Source organism: Kogia breviceps, chromosome 18, assembly GCF_026419965.1.
Source record: "Kogia breviceps isolate mKogBre1 chromosome 18, mKogBre1 haplotype 1, whole genome shotgun sequence".
Taxonomy (NCBI): Eukaryota; Metazoa; Chordata; class Mammalia; order Artiodactyla; family Physeteridae; genus Kogia; species Kogia breviceps.
This window is the reverse complement of record NC_081327.1, coordinates 39,684,690-39,700,961: the sequence shown is the minus strand read 5'-3', so window position 1 is coordinate 39,700,961 and position 16,272 is coordinate 39,684,690. Positions and strand designations below refer to the sequence as shown.

Below are 16,272 nucleotides of genomic sequence, written 5' to 3'. Positions count from 1 at the left end.
GTCCGGCCCGGTCCCGCCCAGACCGCTAGCTAGTTGAGGAGACGCCGCGGCGCGGCCGGGACCCGCCCGGAGGCGCACTGAGCGAGCCACTGGCGGAGCCATGGCCGGCGAGGAAGACCGCGGGGACGGGGAGCCGGTATCAGTGGTGACCGTGCGGGTGCAGTACCTAGAGGACACAGACCCTTTCGCATGTGCCAACTTCCCGGAGCCGCGCCGGGCCCCCACCTGCAGTCTGGACGGGGCGCTGCCCTTGGGCGCGCAGATACCCGCGCTGCACCACCTGCTGGGGGCGCCGCTAAAGGTGAGGGGAGCCGGAGAAAGGTTGGGGGCGACCGAGGGTTCAGGGTCAGCGCCATGAAAGCCTTTGGGAGCCCCTCGAGGAGAGGCTGGAGCGGGTGCGCTCCTCCGGGAAAGTTTTGGGCTGGGGACCCAAGGTACCCGTTGCCCGGCTTGTGGGGAACGCCTCTCAAGTTGAGGGAAGCTGAAGAAGGGAGGATGGGAGCTTGTACTCTGCGGCACCCAGGCTGGCCCTCGAAATGAGGCCCACCTGGGGAGGCGCTCGGGGTCCGCTCGCTGCCAATCTGCCGAGTTAACTGCTCTGGATAGGGTGGCGTGGGTGTTTGGGCGGTAGCGGACTTAGGAGACGGAGCTGGGGATAGACCAGGTTTCACCTGCTTCAGGTCAGGTGGGGGCGGGACCACGAGGAGGGCGGACCTGGGGCGGGCTACTGGAGGTGTCTGGAGGCTTGATTGGGTCCAGCTGGACGGAGTGTTGTCCCTGCCTGGTGAGGCCCGTTTGGGGAGTGACGGTGGAGAAGAGTCTTCACGGGCTGAGGGGAGTTCCCGGGAAGCGGCCTGGCTCGGGACACCCCGAGCGCGGGAGGCTGCACTGGTGGAAGGGCCCTTTGAGTCACCGCCCCCACCGTCTCGTACAGCTGCCGCTGCCGGCCGGGAAGCTGGAAGGGAGGGAGCGGGCAGGGCTAATTTTAAACCGCCGGCCTGCCTTCGTTTGCCTGCACCCCAGAACCGACTCGTGCACAGTGCCGGGAGAGGCCCTTTTCCAGATGGCCCGCCCTACCTCCCCTCCTGCTCGCTGCGCTCAGCGCCCCGCAGGCAGCCTTTTCCGGCGCACTCGCAGGCACCCGGTTTCCGGGCCAGAACTCTGGGAGGCACACAATCACCTCCCGGGGTGCCCCGCCAGCCAGTCAGCACCAAGTGGTGAGGAAGAGAAGAGAGAGTTGGTGGAGGTGCCCTCCCCTGATCCCAGGCTCAGCTGGGCGCCGAGTTGCGCAAACTTGCCCCCTGGGCCTGGGGTCTCCCCTGGAATGTGCCCCAGGCCCCCAGCTTACATTCCTAGCGCTGCGGGCCTGCCCCGCCTCCGAGCGCGGGCGGGAGAAGTGCTGAGACTATTGGCCTGGGTAGTGGCGCGTGTCTGAGCAGAGCCCAGGCTTCAAGGACAAGGACTGAAGATAGCAGCACATTGCCCTCTTCAGAGTTTTGATGCGACCCTTCCTTGTCCTGCCCTGTTCAAAGGGGCAAACTGAAGTGGGCCTAAAAGAAGCACCTCCAGCCAGAGGCCACCTCCCCTTCACAATGGGCTCTAGGGAGAGAGGGGTGCTGAACTGAGGCCAGGTTCCTGCCTCCAAGCTTCTGGAACTCCTAGTACTGAAATAAGCCTGGAGCACTACAGAGAACATAGTATTCCTCCCACCCCCGACTCAAGGACAGAACTTAGCCCTAACACCCCTCTTCCCAATTAGGGGAAAGTTTGGGAGGTCAGCTACAGGAATAAGGATCAAAATTACCCCTTGCCTCTCCCCCTCATTTAGGGACCCATCACCACCACCCCTTCAACCAGGGCTCTGCCCTCTGTTCTCTGTTCCCTAGCTGAGAGCTATGATAATGCGTTAAGTATCCCCAACTCGGTCCTTCCTGGTCTCCCCACTCCCACCTGGTGTGCCTGAGGACTGCCATATCCCCCACAGGCAGACTATGGGGGCCTGCACACTGGGTTGCCACTGTGCTTGGAGCCAGGACTCCCTGGGGCCGCCAGCTCTGCCAGGAATGGTCAGATGCACTGTGATGTGCTCATCCCAAATATAAACTGTGACCACAGCCCCAGAATAGGCCAGAGGAAGAAGGGCTGAGAATAGGGCAGGGGCAGGGACATCAGAGAGCTGAGGGAGGGGGAGCAGGGCTCCTCCTTGTAGGAAATGTCAACAGCTGGTCCCTCCCCTAGTCCTATAAGGGGGTGGCCCAGGGGCACAGACATGACTCAGGCCTGCTCCACAGCCCTCTAGAGGGGAGAGGTGGCCCAGAAACCCAGGCATCCCCATCCCAGGCTGTAGAGCAAAATAAGAGGGAGGGGTTCTGTGCTCACTGTTTCATCCTCTGCACAGTTATCCAGCAGGAGAACAGTTCACAGCCAAATGACCTCTGCCTCTCACTCTGGCCACTGACGCCCATACCCTGACCCCTTCCCTGGGAATATACAGAGGCCCAGCCCACTTTCCCTCTTTGGCTCCACCCACACACACCCCATTGGGCTGTGGCTTGCCTGTAGAGTTCCCCTGGGGGCTTCCTTTTTAAATGTTTCGGAGCTCTCAGGTCTGAAAAGGCCTTGCTCATTTCCTCCTAGTCTAGGAGGAAGCTCCTGGCCACAGCCTCTGACTCATCTCCTGGCCCTGGGGGTGGGATAGGGGGTGTCCTGGCAGTGACTTGGGTCATGTGTGATGTCCCCAGGGGAACTCAGGAATATCTTTCTCCCCTCTGTGCCAGAGCCCAGGGACCTGCCCCTGCCCCAGGGGAGAACCTGGCCCTCTGGCCCTGCCTCATTTTTTTTACCCAGAGCTGCCCGGTCCCACCCTCCCTGCTACCCTGTCCCACTTTCCATGCTACCCTTTGCCCTCTGGGCCTGCCTTACGAGCCCCTTCATGATATCCAAAGGCCCTGCCACATCTGGGATAGCACAGACTCCTTTCTCCCTGGGCTCTGACCCTGATGCAAAGGCCAGATGAGCCCCCTATTCCTAGCAGCAGAGATAGCCCTAGAAATCTGTTCATTACCAGCAACTTTGTTTCCCCAACTGCTGCTAAACATTAGAGTGGAACAGGGGTGGTACTTGTTTCCTGACCTTGCCCATCCCTACTCCAGCCTCAGTTTATCCCTCAGGAGCAGTTGTGACAAAGGGGCTAAAGTGTGAACCTGACCTTCTGGGACAGGGACCAACTGGAGGGGTCCCGGAAGATTCTTAAGGGTAAGATGGGGTGCTCTGGTGATGAACTGAGCCCTTTCCTTTTTTTGTTGTGGAGGTCTATTTGGGAGACTATAGAAGATTGTGAAGTGGGCATGAGTCATGGTCTCCTCCCATCTTTCCCTGGGGCCAGCATGTCCAATCTGTTCATTCTGGGTTGCAGCCTGGTAAGGGACCCGAAACTAGTCCTGGCAGAAGTACGCACTGTTACCCCAATGTGTATGATGTGTGTGTGTTCATTTGTGTTCCCTTGCTGGAACTAAGAGGACCAGTTTGGGGTATTTGCACAGTTCAGAAAGCTGAGGGGCGGTCTCCAGCCCTCACTCCACCTCCCCTGCAGGGTTCCCTGGAGCACTTCCAAAGTCCATTGGCCCAGGATCTAGGTCAGTTAGCCCTGGTTCCATTCAGCCTGGGGCACATTCACAGAATTTCTGAGCCTTGGTTTCCTCACCTGTAAAAGGATTATCAGGAGAATCGAAGGAACCAGGCAGCCCAGTGTGTGACACAGGGGAGGCATAACAAATGTGGGCTTCCCTCCTCAAGACCCATTCATGTTGTCTCATTCAGGAAGCCAAGGTCCAGTTGGAGACCCAAGATAAAAGGGAAGGAGGGTCATCAGAACACAGGGTCTTACATTCTTAGGAAAGGAGAAGAAAAAGGTAGTTAACAAATTATTTCCTAAAACAAGAGTCCTTCAGCATGTAGTTCTGCACTTTTCTCCATCTTCCTTGCCCCTGGCATTCTCACTCGATTATACTGTTATGAAAAATATTGGGTAGTAGGCAACATGGTGTCCTAAGCTTGTAAAACCGTATGTAACAAGTTGGTTTGGGCTGCCAGAAAAGCCTAGCCCAAGGAATCAAGAGAAAAGTGGGCTGGGGCAAGATAGGGGTAGGAGATTAAAAGGTACAAGCTACTATATATAAAATAAATAAGCTACAAGGATATATTGTACAGCACAAGGAATATAGCCAATATTTTATAACAATTTTTTTTTTTTCGGTATGCGGGCCTCTCACTGTCGTGGCCTCTCCCGTTGAGGAGCACAGGCTCCGGACGCGCAGCCTCAGCGGCCACGGCTCACGGGCCCAGCCGCTCCGGGGCATGTGAGATCTTCCCGGACCGTGGCACGAACCCGCGTCCCCTGCATCGGCAGGCGGACTCTCAACCACTGCACCACCAGGGAAGCCCTATAACAATTTTAAATGGAGTTTTTTTTTTTTTTTTTTTTGGCCATGCTGCGCAGCTTGTGGGATCCTAGTTACCTGACAACCAGGGATAGAACTCAGGCTCAGGCGGTGAAAGCATGGAGTCCTAACCACTGGACTTCCAGGGAATTCCCAAGTATAATTTTTAAAAATTGTGGATCACTATGTTGTACGCCTGAAACTTATACAATATTGTAAATCAACTATACCTCAATAAATATAAACAAATAAATAAATAGAGAAAAGTGGGCTGGAGGCTGAAGCGAGGGGCTGAGCCTGGGAAGAATAAGGGAGAGATTCCACCCCAAGACAAACATCAGAGAAGTGTGGAAGACAAGAGCCAGGAGGGAGTCCAACATGTGGGCCTACACTGACCCTGTGCTGACTCCAAGTACTGTCCTCAGGGACTAGGGTTTGGGCTTACGCCAGCCTGGCCCAGCTCCAGCGTGTGAGAAACAAGGCCCAGAGGTTTGACGCTCAGAAGGGTGACCCCAGGATGGACCTAGAGACTGTCATACAGAGTGAAGTCAGAAAGAGAAAAACAAATATCGTATATTAACGCATACATGTGGAACCTAGAAAAATGCTACAGATGAACCGGCTTGCAGGGCAGAAATAGAGACACAGATGTAGAGAACAAACATATGGACACCAAGGGGGGAAAGTGGCAGGGGGTGGTGGTGGTGGTGGTGGTGGTGGTGGTGGTGGTGGTGGTGGTGGTGGTGGTGGTGGTGGTGGTGGTATGAATTGGGCGATTGGGATTGACATATATACACTAATATGTATAAAATAGATAACTAATACGAACCTGCTGTATAAAAAATAAATAAAATTTAAAAATTAAAAAAAAAAGAAGGGTGACTCCAGGAAGGGGCCAGGGATGTGAGGGACAAGCAACACCCAGCTGGCAGGAAGTCTCCGCTCCTTGGAGCTTGCCTGACCCTGCTCCCCGCTCCATCTCCACCCAGGACAGACAGTTAAGGGTGGGGGGCATTGTCCCGGAGGCTTTGGGATGGCTGTTACCTCTGGACCTCCTCCCCAGAAATGGGGCCCTGGCAGGATAAGACAGGTGAAGTGGCTAGGGAGCCACTGCTACCACCACAGAGGGAAAGGGGCTCATCTGAGGAGGCTGGGGGTGGTAGAGCATTCAGGACCCTGCCCCAAATGGTTGCAGGTATTCTGGAAGGCGAGGGCCATGCTCAGCTCACTTGGAATTAGAGCCTGCAAGTGTGCATGCAGGATGGGAAGACAGCTTGCTGGACCTGAGCTTTCTGTGGCTGTGCTTCTCACCTGTGCATGGCCAGTAGCACATATATACCCTGCCTGACTGTATTCTTGGGTGTGTAAGCCACTCCCAGGCAGAATCTGCTCACTCCTCCAGTGTTTACCTTTACAGCACCCCACCCCTCCCCTTTCTTAGCACCCGTGGCAGTTGTGCTTCTACATTTATTTGTGGCCTTTTTCTGAGTCAGACCTGCCTGCCTCCCCAGCGGGGTTGGAAGACAGGGAAGGCAGAGACAGTATCTTGTTCCCTGCTATGTCCTCAGCACCTAAAACCAGCCTGGTTCGTGAATATTTGAATGAATGAGCTATTCTATATGTGTGTGATTTGGGGGGGTCTCTGAGGGGGTTTGTAACTTTGGGGGAAATATGTTTCTCTAGGGTCCCAGAGTCCTCCAGTCCAAGGCAGAAGGAGATGTAGCTGTGCCTGGCTGGGGGTGGGGGTGGGGGGTTGGCTGGTGAGTCACCATGTGGGAAGAGGAATCAGGAGGAATGTGGGGCTGCCCTCAGCTGAGCTGGCCCTGGACAAAGGACCCCAGCCCTGGGGCCTTGCTGCCCCATCTCAGGGCCCATTCCCAGTAGGCCCTGGAGAGGATGACGCTGCTCCCAGTGAGGGGAGAGAGGCCAGGCCTGCCCAAGGGAGGGCGGGCAGCCAAGCAGGAAGTGGGACAGAAAACAGGCTGGAGTGTTTGTCCTATGTCCCATGTCCCACGCAGGAGCCTGGGGGGTGGGAAGGAGTGGGAGGTGTGGGTGTCACCAAAGGGCCTTACAGGCTGAACTCAGGCTCTCAGGCATGAGCAGGGGTACTAAGCAGAGGAGGGGTAGGGGCAGGAGCTGGACTCTCTTAACCCCAGGGGACCAAGGGCAGCTGGAAGTCCTTGGGCTGGGTCAAGAGCAGGGCAGGGCTGGCAGAACATCAGGACAAATGTTGGGGTTGACTTTCCCAGTAAGATGGAGACCAGAAGACACTCTGCCTCTCCAGAGGTGGGCTTTCCCTGGGCCTCTCAAGAAGCACCACCACTCAAGTCAAGGGAACTTTACTGAGCCGTGCACACTGGCACTGTGCTACATGGTGGAGGCATCAAGGAGTGGCACGGTGCTGCCCTCAGACTCTCCAGGGTCACCTCACTAGGCTTCTCTACAGGCACTTCTCAAGGGGCCAAGAGTCATCCTGGTGGTGGTGGTGGTGGTGGTGGTGATGGTGGGGAGCCAGCTCAGGGGGGTGGGAGACATGGGCAGCAGACTCATGGGTGGAGCACCTGACTTCTTGTTACGGTGCAGGTTCCAGGGACCCACTGTAGGGTGACTGAGTCAGACCTTAAAAACTGGTGTTTAATAGGCCTCTTGGAGGTCTCTGAGGTCCAGCTAGGACCATGGTGAGTGTAGCCCACTTGGGGCAGGGCAAAGACCCTCAGGCTTGGAGGGACTGGGAGCCCTTCTCCTCACTATCTTAACTCGGGGAGACACACGTCCCCCTCTCGGCTGGGTTTGCACCTCCCAGCATTCTTAACACTTTCTCCCTGAGTGTTGAATGTTCACAGCTGCAAACTTTCTTGAAAGCAGGAACTTCCTCCTATTTTCTCTCCATTCCCCTTCCTCATTCATGTTCAGTAGCTCAACAACCATTTAGGGAGCACTTGCTGTGTGCTGAGTGCTGTGATAGGCTCTGCAGATATTGCATGGACAAGACAGACATGGTGCCTGAACCCAGAGAACACACGGTTAGTGGGGAAGGAGACTAGTGTCTAGGATGTGATAATGCTGTGTGGAAGGCCTCAGAGGAGGGTACACACAAGGGCTGGAGGGATTTTCATAGCATTGGCTAGAGAAGTCCAGGAAGGCTTTCCAATAAAGCATTATCTGGGAATTCCCTGGCTGTCCAGTGGTTAGGACTCCATGCTTTTACTGCCAAATGCGCGGGTTCTATCCCTGGTCAGGGAACTAAGATCCCACAAGCTGCATGGCGGGGCAAAAAAAAGAAGCATTATCTAATCTGAAACCTAAAGAATGGGTAGGTATGAGCCAGGAGAAAGCTCTTTGAGCCACATGGGCTTTGCATATAGTAGGCCCATGAGAAATGACTGCTGAAGGAATGCATGGTTGCACTGCAGGCCCTTGTGGTGTGCCTCTGCCAGCACCCTGAGTGGGAGGTAGGAGGTCATGGGGTCTCCATACGTACTCCTGCCACCTCTTCCCCAGCCCTGACAGCTGTTCCTTTTGCCCCCAGCTAGAGGACTGTGCCCTGCAAGTGTCTCCGTCTGGATACTACCTGGACCCTGAGCTGTCCCTAGAAGAGCAGCGGGAGATGCTGGAGGGCTTCTTTGAAGAGATCAGGTCAGAGCTGATGGGGACAGGAAGGCTAGGCTGGCTCCCACCCTTGCCCCCATGCTGGAGGGGCTGGCTCAGGTGTCAGCAGCCAAGACACTTGATCTCTAGCCAGGGCTGTGGGTCTCCTCCTACCACCCCAGGGAACTGTGCCAGGGGAATCCCAAGGCCTGGCCAGTGTTACCTGCTGCCTGGGATCGGGGTGGGGGCTCTCCTACATACCTGAGATGCCTGTGTTCTTCAAACCCTCCTATCTGGACAACCCTTTGGCTTGGAGAGCATCTGGGGAGAAAGGAGCTGTGGCCAGGTTTTGGCTGCCTTGGTGTGGGTGGAGGGACCCTGAAGAATGGGCTGGGAGCTGCTGACTGAGCTACTTGATTCCAGCAAAGGGCGGAAGCCTACTCTGATCCTGCGGACCCAGCTCTCTCTGAGAGTCAATGCCATCTTAGGTGAGTGTGTGAGGATATCAGCGTCCAGTGCCTCCCCTCCCCCCCGCCCCGGTTGTCTCAGTTTCTTTCAGGCCTGTGCTGGACAGCAGACAGAGCAGCTGGGAGACAGGATGTACGACTCCTCCCATTCCTATCCTGACCTCTTCTTCCAGGGCAGCTGCTTGACTGTGGTCGGGCTTGCCCAGAGTCAGGGAGTGGAGGAGGAGGTGGGGGGTTCAAGAGTACTAGAAGATTCTTTGATGGGGGGTTGTGGTTGTGTCCCAGTAGAAGAGGGTGGGGGGCTTGTGGTGTGTTCCCTGGAGGTTTCCATGCCCACCTGCCTCTTGCAGAAAAGTTGTATGGCTCCAGTGGCCCTGAGCTCCGCCGCTCCCTCTTCTCACTAAAGCAGATCTTCCAGGTGAGGCCCAGAGGTGGGCTGGGGGTGGGCATCCAGGCTGAGCCTCCCCCCACTAAACTCCCCCATGGTGCTCGCAGGAGGACAAGGACCTGGTGCCTGAATTCGTGCACTCGGAGGGGCTGAGTTGCCTAATCCATGTGGGCGCTGCTGCTGACCACAACTACCAGAGCTACATCCTCCGAGGTCAGCCTCACCCCTCCCCTATGACCCCTGCCTTCAGTGACCCCCTTACGGACCTCTTCTTGTCCCTGTGTCCCCAGCACTAGGCCAGTTGATGCTTTTTGTGGATGGGATGCTGGGAGTGGTGGCCCATAGTGAGACCGTGCAGTGGCTGTACACACTGTGTGCCAGCCTGGTAAGTGGCCCTCCACCCAGCCATGCACCCCTTTCCCACTGCCTCTCTCTGGGCCTCAGCTTCCTCTTCTGCAAAGTGGTCTGGAATGGAGGGGGTCTGTGGCCCCTCTAAGCCTCAAAGGCACTTCAATACCCGGGCCTAGAGATGACTCTTTCTGCCTAGACTCTCCTCTCTGGGTCCAGCCCCAGGAGCCTTTCCCCCTCCCCACCAGGAGCCAGCACAGGTCTGGCCCAAGCCCCACTCATGTATGGTGACCCCTTCCCCCCAGTCCCGCTTGGTGGTGAAGACAGCCCTGAAGCTGCTGCTGGTGTTTGTGGAATACTCTGAGAGCAACGCACCACTGTTCATCCGTGCAGTCAACTCTGTGGCCAGCACCACGGGTCAGAAACTGTCCCTCCCTCCTCCATTGCTCAGGGCCCTCTCTCCTGCTTGTTCCCATATGACTGCTCCCTATCTGGGTGACAGGTGCTCTTCCATGGGCCAATTTGGTGTCCATCCTGGAGGAGAAGAATGGCGCTGACCCCGAGTTGCTGGTGTACACTGTCACCCTCATCAACAAGGTGGGATGGGGGAGCAAAGGGGGAACCAAGTGCCATTCTGGGCCCCTCGGGCTCTTGACTTCTGGTCTCCATCAGCTTAGCCTTGCCGTCCTATCCCCACCCTCCAGACTCTGGCAGCGCTCCCGGATCAGGACTCCTTCTACGACGTGACGGATGCACTGGAGCAGCAGGGCATGGAGGCACTGGTCCAGCGCCACTTGGGCACCGCGGGCACTGACGTCGACCTGCGCGCCCAGCTTATGCTTTATGAGGTGGGCTGAGCGGGCTGGGCTGTCAGGGCCCGAAGGCAGGAGAGAAGAGAGGAGGGAGGGAGGCCATTCTCCAGTGCCCCACCCCACCTACTTGGGCCTCAGTCTCTCCCATCTGGGCTCAACTCTCCTAGAGCGCCCTGCGGTTGGAGGATGGGGACATCGAAGAAGCCGTCGCAGGTGGGCGGCGCATCACCCGCCGAAAACCTCCCTCAGAGGAGGGCAAGAGGATCCGCCGATCTCTAGAAGTGCGCTCCCCGGAGCCTGGGTAAGAACGAACTGCCTTGGCGGAGGGGTGGATCCGCCAGGAGGAGCCCTGCCTCCTGACAGGCCACACCTCCAGCTCCACAGGCCCCGCCTCACCAGTAGTCTCCACCTCCTCCGCCAGCCTTGTCTTGCCGACCGGCCCCACCTCCAGCTCCATAGGCCCCGCCCCACCTACAGGCCCCACCTCCAGTGCTGTGGGCTCAGTCTCTGGCCTCCATACCACCTTGAGCCTCTTTCCTAACATCTCCGTGACGCCCTCACCCGACAGCTCCTGCGAGAGGAGCATCTACAAGTAAGTAGGGAGATGAAGGCTATCCCGGGAGTCTTTTCTCCAACTGTCCCTCCATTCTGCGCCCTTCCACGGGCCCTCCGCCTCCTCTGCCCAAACTTCTCTGCCCAAACGCGAGCTTTCTTTCTCTTTCTTTCCAGACTTCACCAAACTGCTCCTGTTTGGTAAGTGACTGCTGGGGGGTGGGGTTCGGCTCTGACCGGACCTCCTCCTCCTGCGGCTTCTCTTCTTCTTTCTGGCATTCTGCCTGTTTTGTCAATGTCATCTGTCTGTCTACCTCCTCCTTTGTTTCTCTGTCACTGTCTCTGACTCTCCTGTTTTGCTCTTTGTCTTTTACTGCACCCTGTACTGCGTCATGTCCGTCTCTCCCCTCCACTTTCAGTTTCCTCACATCATGCCTCCCCCACTCCCTCCTCTTCCCACTGTGGCTGGGAAGGAACCCCTGATATCACTGCCCAGCTCTGTATGGGTGTGAGCAACTGGGCTTTGGGGTGGAGCACGTACCACAATTACCATTTCTTCCTCTCATTCCCCCCTACCCAGGGCCCGTGAGAGCCCATCTGTTCCCCAGTTCCCTACTGGGCAGGCCAGGCTGGAGTAAGTACAGAGGCCAGCCTGCCAGGCCTGCCATGTGCTCAGGGCTTCAGCATTGCTTCCCCCAGCAGGGGTTCCATGTGCCTGATGCAGCCAGAGCTGGGGGACTCTCCCAGAATTATGTGTCCTTAATTACCCAAGGACTAAGTATTAGGAAACAGTTCACTGGGGTCATAGAGGTCCCAGTCCTTTAACAGTGACATCTTAACAGCTTTGATCAGTGATGAGGATGTGGACTCCCAACCTGGAGCTGATTCTCCTGAGTCCTCAGCCCAGCATTAGGGCTGGAAGGGCATCTAGGGTGCTGTGTGGTGCGGAGGTGGAGGAGCAACCTCCATCTAAGGGAAGGACAGAGACTGAGTGCCAACAGAGGCTGGAGGGGCCAAAAAAGAGATGGGATCACCTTTATTACTTCAACATAAACTGAGTGCCTTTCGTTTACCAGGCCCTTTTCTGGGCATAGGCCATAGCTCTCAGAAGCTGCTTGACACGCCAAGGGAGGGACAGCCTGGTGTGCCCATTGGGACAGCTGTCCTCTCCCCCTACTCTAAGGGTCCTTGTCTAGAATCAGAACAGTGAACATGAACAGGAGCAAGGTTGCAAGTTAGATGTTAAGTAGAACTTTTCCCCCTATGTTGACCTGGGAATACTGGGTTGGTAGTGACCCTCCCCATATGTGGAAGACTGAACAGGGGCTGGCCTTGGCGGGGGTGGGGGGCAGGTTCTGGGACTGCTCAGCGCATGGACTGTTCCCTGTGTGTCTGTGTGTGCCTGCAGTTAGGGGCAGTGCCCAGGGGCCCAGCAAGGCATGTGCTCCACCTTGGGCTGGGGTCTGTCAGACACCCTCACTGACAAGTCCCTCCCCGCAGAGCCCGGTTCCTGGAGAATGTAGCAGCAGCAGAAACAGAAAAGCAGGCTGCGCTGGCCCAGGGCCAGGCAGAGACATTGGCTGCAGCCATGCCCGTCGATGTCGATGGACACCCAGGTGAGCAGGTGGGTGGGCAGAATCCATCCATGTTGCCCTGTTGCTCCACAGAGGATATGACACTGATGGCTGTTTCCCTTTTTCTAGACCCCCAAGAATTACGGGTCTCCCCAGAACCAGCCCCTGCACCCGGAACACCCCAGAGCGCTGCCCCTCAAATCCTGCTCTGTACTCGGCACAGCCTCGAGCCAGAGCCCAAGGAGCCATTGGCCCCACCAAGCCCCAAGGCTGAGCCCGTCCGGGAGCTCCCTACCAGTGTATCCAGCCTCTGCATTGGGGACCTGGACTTCTCAGATCTGGGGGAGGATGAAGACCAGGACGTGCTGAACACGGAGTCTGTGGAGGCGGGGAAAGGGGTCCTGCCCCTGCCGCCCCCGCTCCCGGGAGGCCCCCCACCTCCTCCGCCCCCACCCCCCCCACCCATCAAAAGCCCCTTCCCACCACCACCCCCAGCTGCCGCTCTTCCCCCCTCAGCACCTGATGGCCTAGCCCTCCCCACCAAGAGGAAGACAGTAAAACTCTTCTGGCGGGAGCTAAAGCTGGCTGGGGTCCATGGAGGCTCTGGCAGCCACTTTGGGCCCTGCCCCACCCTGTGGGCTTCACTAGAGCCTGTCTCAGTGGATACAGCCCGGCTAGAACATCTGTTCGAGTCCCGTGCCAAGGACGTGCTGCCTTCCAAGGTAAATGTGCCCTCGTCTGCAAGGTAACCCTAAGGGAGAGGGGAGGCAATCAGAGCTCAAGCGTCTGAACTGCTGGGGCTGCCACTCATTTCCCACGTGGGGAAACCGAGGCAAAGAAAGGAGGAGCGACTGAGGTCCTTCAATAAGGATTCAGCCCAACCCTAACTAGTGTCTAAGCCCATCCCAAGGCCTTACACATCCCAGATCCCTGGTTGTGGGGTAATCCCACCATTTAGCTATTCAGAGTGGGGCCTTGGTGTGCCCTCTGAGATTGTTGCCCCAGTTAGACTTTTTCCCAATCTTACACTGCCCTTCCCCCAATTTCAAAGAAAGCTGGTGAGGGCCGCCGCACAGTGACCACCGTGCTGGACCCCAAGCGCAGCAACGCCATCAACATCGGCCTAACCACGCTGCCACCTGTGCACGTCATTAAGGCTGCCCTGCTCAACTTTGATGAGTTTGCTGTCAGCAAGGATGGCATTGAGGTAGGGATACCCAGCTAAGGGTGCAGCAAGGTCGGTCCTCTCCTTTGGTCAGTGGGCATTTCCTGTTCCTCCAGTGGCGGGCATGGGCTTGGCATTTCCCCAGACTCTGGGGCTGCCCCAGATGACCTAGGGAGGAGTCAAGACCAATACCTGAGGTCTGGGGCTTCCCTGGTGGCACAGTGGTTGAGAGTCCGCCTGCCGATGCAGGGGACACGGGTTCGTGCCCCGGTCCGGGAGGATCCCACATGCCACAGAGCGGCTGGGCCCGTGAGCCATGGCCGCTGAGCCTGCGCGTCCGGAGCCTGTGCTCCGCAGCGGGAGAGGCCACAACAGTGAGAGGCCCGCACACCGCAAAAAAAAAACAACAACAAACCTGAGGCCTCAGGCCAGCACTGAGTGGCCTATGTGGGCCGGTGGGTGCATTCTCAGAAGCTACTGACCATGATGCCAACAGAGGAGGAGCAGCAGAAGATCGAGGAGGCCCAGCTGGCCAATCCTGACATGCCCCTGGGCCCAGCCGAGAACTTCCTGATGACTCTCGCTTCCATTAGGGGCCTGGCTGCCCGCCTACAACTCTGGGCCTTCAAGCTGGATTATGACAGCATGGAGCGGGTACCTGGGTCATGGGATGGGACAGGCAGTGGGAACAGGTGAGCATGATGACCACCTAGTCTGAGTCCCTGGTCTCCCACACCAGGAAATTGCAGAGCCACTGTTTGACCTGAAAGTGGGCATGCAACAGCTGGTGCAAAATGCCACCTTCCACTGCATCCTGGCCACCCTGCTGGCTGTGGGCAACTTCCTCAATGGATCCCAGGTGAGCTGAGAGCACATGAGGGCGGGAGCCGGGGATCTGGAGCCAGCCAGCCTCAGGCTCAGGCTCAGACGGGGTCGTTTCAGAGCAGCGGCTTTGAGCTGAGCTACCTGGAGAAGGTGTCAGAGGTGAAAGACACGGTACACCGACAGTCACTGCTGCATCATCTCTGCTCCCTGGTGCTCCAGACCCGGCCTGATTCCTCTGACCTCTACTCAGAAATTCCTGCCCTGATCCGCTGTGCCAAGGTCAGCACCTGCCAGAGGCTTGACTAAGACTGGCTGTGGCATGAGGGAGCACTGCTTCTCTCCCTCTCCCTAAGTGGGCTGCCGGGCCAGGGCTTGCTTAGGCTACAGGCGTGCGCATGGGCTGTGTCCTCTGCCAGAAACTCTTTCTTCTATAGGCATGGCTACACCTACTCTGTCTTTAGGTCTGTTTAGCTGCCACTTACCCAAGAAACCTTTTCCGTTCTCCACTGCATCAAATGGACTTGTCTGTCTCTTGCATTAGACTGAGCTTTTGAAGGGCAGGGGCCGGATCTCGGCTGTGTCCTCAGGGCCCAGGCTAGTCAGCCCAGCACAGAGGCAGCTCAGGCGGTGTCTTTCTGTGGGGCAATAGCGTGTGTACTCCCTGCTTTTCCAGGTGGACTTTGAGCAGCTGACTGAGAACCTGGGGCAGCTGGAGCGCCGGAGCCGGGCAGCTGAAGACAGCCTGCGGAGCTTGTCCAAGCACGAGCTGGCTCCAGCCCTGCGTGCCCGCCTCACCCACTTCCTGGCCCATTGTACCCGCCGTGTTGCCACGCTGAGGGTCGTGCACCGCCGTGTCTGCAACAGGTGGGGGCGTGGGCCAGAGAGAGGCAGGACTGCCACCACCATCCCTCAAACCCCAAGCAGGACTCACCACTCCTCCCCACCCCAACCTGGCTAGGTTCCACGCCTTCCTGCTGTACCTGGGGTACACAGCGCAGGCAGCCCGTGAGGCGCGCGTCATGCAGTTCTGCCACACGCTGCGGGAGTTCGCACTGGAGTATCGGACTTGCCGGGACCGGGTGCTGCAGCAGCAGCAGAAGAGGGCCACGTACCGCGAGCGCAACAAGACCCGGGGACGCATGATCACCGAGGTGGGTGTCCCTTCCGGGTCTTGACTGCCACCCCCATGGTTTTCTTCCTCTACCCCCAACCTGCCCCTTTCCTCTCTCCAGACCGAGAAGTTCTCAGGTGTGGCGGCTGGGGAAACCCCCAGCAACCCATCTATCCCAGTGGCTGTGAGCAGTGGGCCAGGAGAGGGTGATGCCGACAGTCACGCCAGCATGAAGAGTCTGCTGGCCAGCAAGCCCGAGGACACCACACATGGCCGCCGCAGCAGAGGTGGGACCTACGGCTGCTGGGGGCAGTGGGCTCTGGGTCCGCTGTGGCCTCACCTCCCTATCTGGCTCCCTCAGGCATGGTCCAGAGCAGCTCCCCAGTCATGCCCATAGCAGTGGGGCCCTGCACTGTACCCCCAGAAGAACATCCAGGCTCCAGTTTACCCAGTGACACTTCAGATGAGATCATGGACCTGCTGGTGCAGTCAGTGACCAAGAGCAGTCCTCGTGCCTTAGGTGCACGGGAACGCAAGCGTTCCCGTGGCAACCGCAAGTCTTGTGAGTATTCCCCACACACCCACTGCCCACCTTAACGCCATCAACCCCCTCCAACCCTGCTCTGTCCTTGCAGTGAGACGGACGTTGAAGAGCGGGCTCGGAGAGGACCTGGTACAGGCACTAGGACTGAGCAAGGGTCCTGGCCTGGAAGTGTGAAGGTGCTGCCTCCACGATACCTATCTATCTGGGCCCAGCCTGCAGTGCAGGAGACTATGGTGAGGAGGGACCAGAGCACAATTCTGGGCCTCTTCTCAACTCGAGGGCCACTCTGTGCCCGTGGCCAGTGCCGTGAGCAGTATTAGCTGTGTGTGCCTGTGTGAGTGTGCGTGTGCATGTATGAGCTCCCTGGACACGTGGAGCATAATAAAGTTTTCCTAGCCAATCCAAGAGCCGCCTTCTTTCAAAGTACCCACCACACTGGGCCTGTAGCAGAAAGAAAAT

The 16,272-nt window shown here is 57.6% G+C and overlaps 1 protein-coding gene across 7 annotated transcripts; it reads left to right on the top strand.

Annotated features, from left to right (window-relative positions):
• FHOD1 (formin homology 2 domain containing 1) lies at nucleotides 1-16,213 on the top strand. Of its 7 annotated transcripts, none has more exons than XM_059044938.2 (24): nucleotides 6-301; nucleotides 7,969-8,075; nucleotides 8,451-8,515; nucleotides 8,845-8,912; nucleotides 8,990-9,095; nucleotides 9,173-9,267; nucleotides 9,536-9,647; nucleotides 9,733-9,827; nucleotides 9,935-10,078; nucleotides 10,210-10,343; nucleotides 10,419-10,634; nucleotides 10,772-10,795; nucleotides 11,175-11,228; nucleotides 12,095-12,210; nucleotides 12,298-12,890; nucleotides 13,220-13,375; nucleotides 13,805-13,987; nucleotides 14,073-14,192; nucleotides 14,276-14,437; nucleotides 14,832-15,022; nucleotides 15,117-15,309; nucleotides 15,391-15,556; nucleotides 15,631-15,831; nucleotides 15,905-16,213. In XM_059044938.2, exons 1-24 carry the CDS (start codon nucleotides 101-103, stop codon nucleotides 15,985-15,987), a joined length of 3,585 nt encoding a protein of 1,194 aa, XP_058900921.1. In that variant the 5' UTR covers nucleotides 6-100; the 3' UTR covers nucleotides 15,988-16,213. The 7 variants fall into 7 exon arrangements, with proteins under 7 accessions (XP_066874370.1, XP_058900921.1, XP_058900922.1 ...); XM_059044939.2 differs by having other exon boundaries at nucleotides 13-301; nucleotides 10,464-10,634; XM_067018273.1 differs by lacking the exon at nucleotides 6-301 and adding an exon at nucleotides 3,171-3,255 and having other exon boundaries at nucleotides 10,464-10,634.
• The last annotated feature ends 59 nt before the right edge of the window (nucleotides 16,214-16,272 follow it).